Here is a 3,651-nt window from a genome sequence, read left to right as displayed (position 1 = left end):
CTGCATCAAGTTATGGCCATATACCTTTGAAAACTTTTTTGTACCCCTAGATCGACTACTATGACTATCAAAGTGAAATCTGATTGTTGAAAGATGATTAGACTTCTAAATAGTGCATCTATTGACCTCACCCAGATTGGGGAGATTATTGTCTCTCGTACTCACACTATAGATCAGCTTTCTCATGTCCCTCCCTTTTCGATTTAGCGAAATTCTATATGGTATTTGTTGAATGTAAGTTATGGAATATGGGTGCCATAAAGAAGTTTAAAAATCCAACTTCTACCTTCTATATGCATTCATGATCTATCCAATAGATTTACACTAAAATTTAAAAACAATGTTAACCAGAACATAATAACTCAACTATAAGTAAGCTCAAGTTTGTTTTATCAGCAATAAAACAACATAGCATCAATATTAATATCAGAATTGAGAATAGAAGGTCTTTCTAAGTAGCTCCTTTTCACATTATTCAAGTTTATATTAGTTGGAAATGAACCAAAGAACACACCAGATTGCTGTCAAATTCACCTTCAGAAGTAGTAACAAGAAGAAAAATCTAACCTTTGATAAAAATTTTAGCGCCCCCCTTTGTTTCTTTCGGTGCACATAAAATTGATGCATCAAAAGGTAGAAAAAGATCAAGAATATGTAAGTTTGCTGGCAAGTTGGCAGCTCATCCAAGTGCTTATTCTTCTTTGATTAGGGTAAAAAATTGCTTCTTAATAAAACAACCACAGGGCATCAGGGTTGATAAGGCTCGGGAAGTTTAAGCCCCACACTTGCTGCAGACTTGCCCAATATTCGCTTCATTTCCTCTGATCTATCAACAGCAATATTGTACGAGAACAGCAAGTCCTGTGCATACATAGCCACCCAATAACAATACCAATTATAAACAAAGATCAAACGAGGAAAGAAGCAAAAGTTTGTTTCTTTTTTATTCTGAGCTATAATTTGGAGCCTAAGAACATAAGAAGATTTACAAGTTGACTTAGATAGAATAGAACGTAAGAAGCATATAGTAGAACTTAGAATTCGAATATCTCATTACTCTGTAATTGCATATAGTAAGAACCTAAGAAGCAACTAATTGGCCTAGGAATCTAGCATTGTGGTTTGACAAATTGATTGATAAACCACCTCGAAACAGTATCTATAACATATGTCCTACTTAAATGAATGGAAATTATGATTGAAGGCCATTAACAAGTCATCATTTGTCAAATCCTCATTGGATGACAAATACTATAATGAATGAATCACATAACCAAACAAGGGATTAGAAAGGCCTCATTTGATGACCATTTGATTTTTTAAAAATTAAAGTTATAAACACTATTTTCACCTATGAGTTTCTTATTTTTTTTAACAACTTCTTAGGGATAGTTTCAAAATCCAAGAAAAAGTTTGAAACCTAAAAAAAGACTTGTTTTTTTTTAGGAATTTAACTAAAATCCAAATGCTTCTTCATAAATTACAAAAGACGAAAATCATTGTAAAGAACCTACGAAAAAACAAGAGCATTTTCAAAATGGTCACAAAAGTTCATTTTCAAACGCGCCAAAAGAAATTGATTTCAAGGATAGTGGTGAGAGTGAAGTATTATTGCCTTTTGATGGTGCACACTGTTAAGTAGAAATGTGTAGTCCAGAGCAAGCTTGATTTCCTGTTGAACAGAGTGGGGTTTTGAAAGTATGGTTTTATCCCTGAACTTTTGAGCCACATAGTCCACAAAATGCTTCTTGCTCTCTTCCTTTCCAATATGATTCTTTACAGCTTTAAGAAGCTGGCGATAGACCTTAGCTACCTGCAAGGCTTCTGAATTCATTTTCAAAACTTTGAAGTCTTCAATGGCCACTTCTTGACACTCAAAAACTCCACAATTTCATTCTGTGCTCTGCCCAAGAAAACATTGAACAACAACATATTTTTTCAGAAATTTATGGTAGTGGCGGAAACAGAGGCAGAATAGCTGAAAATAAGATTTGAGAAGAAACACCTACGTGGTTAAAAGTAGAATTACAAACAATAAATCACAACATATGACCGCTAACCGAACCATCATAAATTAGTTTGTTTTAATTTGAAATGACCAAAATGACTAACGAAACTGAATCTCCTTGATTCAAATAATCAAATTTGATTTGGTTTCTACAGATATTATGATAGTTGAGTTGAGGTTATTTCAAGACCTTCATTGTCTCTAAGCACTTTTCTAGACATGGATTAAATCGGGGGTACAAATATAAGTGCAATTCCTTCGAGAAAAATTGGAAAATTCGTCTTCAAAGATAAACAAAGCCAAGAGAAAATCATTGTAGGAAGTAGAGATCAGAGAAATGCTTACTAAATGGTGCCTGCTTTAAAAAGCTTCTGCAACTTCTACAAGAGAAAGCAACTAGACTAGCGATTTGAACACCTAGGGAAATCGAATTGGCACCTAAAACAAACTCAAGTTGTGGAGGCCAAACTCTACAACAATGCTCAAGGGAGATATTCTTACCTTAACAACAGCCTTAAAACTTAATTTGAACAGTCCAAAACAGTCTCCAACTACAAACAAAGAGTGACAAACTAATTTCCCAACATTTATAACGATTTCAAAAAAGGCCTAAACAAGTTTTACGACTTAAAAATCACCAAACGGACTAGAATTTTTGCTGAAAAAATATATGAGTATCAATCCAACACGACAAAGAGAGAAATTCTAAAGGTTAGAAGCTAAGCTACAGCAGGCAAAAGGAGTTTCGAGCATTTTTACCCTTGAAACTATCCAAACGGATTCGAATCATTGTTGGGACGTGTCCAAATATGCTAAAATTTGAAATTTGAAGCAATTAAGAAGTGGGTAACTCAAATCTAAAGTCGAATGAGAGTGGGTACGTGTCGGACCTTGTCGAAATGGGGAATTGCGTTGTTGAAAGCTGCTAAGACACTTTTCGCTGAAGAATGGGTCGTCGGAGTTTGCTGGTTCGCGTTCGCTGCAGGTCGTCGCTCACCACTGCTTGGAGTCCAACTTCTGCCGGGTGTTTTACTGGAGAACAGTACGCTGTTGGGTTCGCCTTAACGCAAGGAAAGTTGCTCGGTGTCGCGCCGCCGTTGCTCACCGGAGGAAGAACAAAATCGATGTCGGGTAGCAGTATTTAACCGCCGTCGAGGGTGTCAAAGATAGCTTTGGTGGCTAGGGCTTGATTTAGTTTATTTGTATTCTTTAATCCTTTTCTCCTCTTCGAGGGAAATTGTACAAAATCACCCAAATGCAAAACTTTTCAATGGTTAGCCTCATCCTAAAAAATTGTTTGTTATGTACCATTTTGTAGGGTTGACAATGGGATGGACAGGGTCGGAGATGCACCCCTCTCCCCTGGAGATTTGTAGTACCCATCTCCGTCCTATTCTCCATTTTGGAGAGTCGGGGTTGGATTTGGAAAATCCCATTCAGAGATCGATTATCGCGGAAAAATTCTCTATTTATATTTTTTTATTTTTAATTAATTATTTATTTAAAATCAATTAAATTTTAATCTTTATATGGAAATTGTAAATCTTTTAGAAAACAAATTATTATCATTATTATTTTATTTATTTAAATTACTAATTTAAAATAGATTTTTTAATTATAAATTCAATATAAAGTTAAAAGTT

General features: G+C 34.9%; 1 protein-coding gene across 1 annotated transcript; it reads right to left on the bottom strand.

The window, feature by feature from the left end:
• Positions 1–383: 383 nt before the first annotated feature.
• Positions 384–3,450, bottom strand: LOC120079034 (complex 1 protein, LYR family protein). The gene is made up of 3 exons (XM_039033216.2): positions 2,899–3,450; positions 1,616–1,903; positions 384–861 (listed from the first exon to the last, which is right to left on the bottom strand). Exons 2-3 carry the CDS (start codon positions 1,832–1,834, stop codon positions 748–750), a joined length of 333 nt encoding a protein of 110 aa, XP_038889144.1. The 5' UTR covers positions 1,835–1,903; positions 2,899–3,450; the 3' UTR covers positions 384–747.
• Positions 3,451–3,651: the final 201 nt, after the last annotated feature.

The sequence above is a fragment of the Benincasa hispida genome, chromosome 6 (assembly GCF_027475165.1).
Source record: "Benincasa hispida cultivar pf3 chromosome 6, pf3_genome.v1.1, whole genome shotgun sequence".
Taxonomy (NCBI): Eukaryota; Viridiplantae; Streptophyta; class Magnoliopsida; order Cucurbitales; family Cucurbitaceae; genus Benincasa; species Benincasa hispida.
The sequence above is the reverse complement of the archived record's forward strand: the minus strand, read 5'-3'. Positions and strand labels throughout refer to the sequence as shown.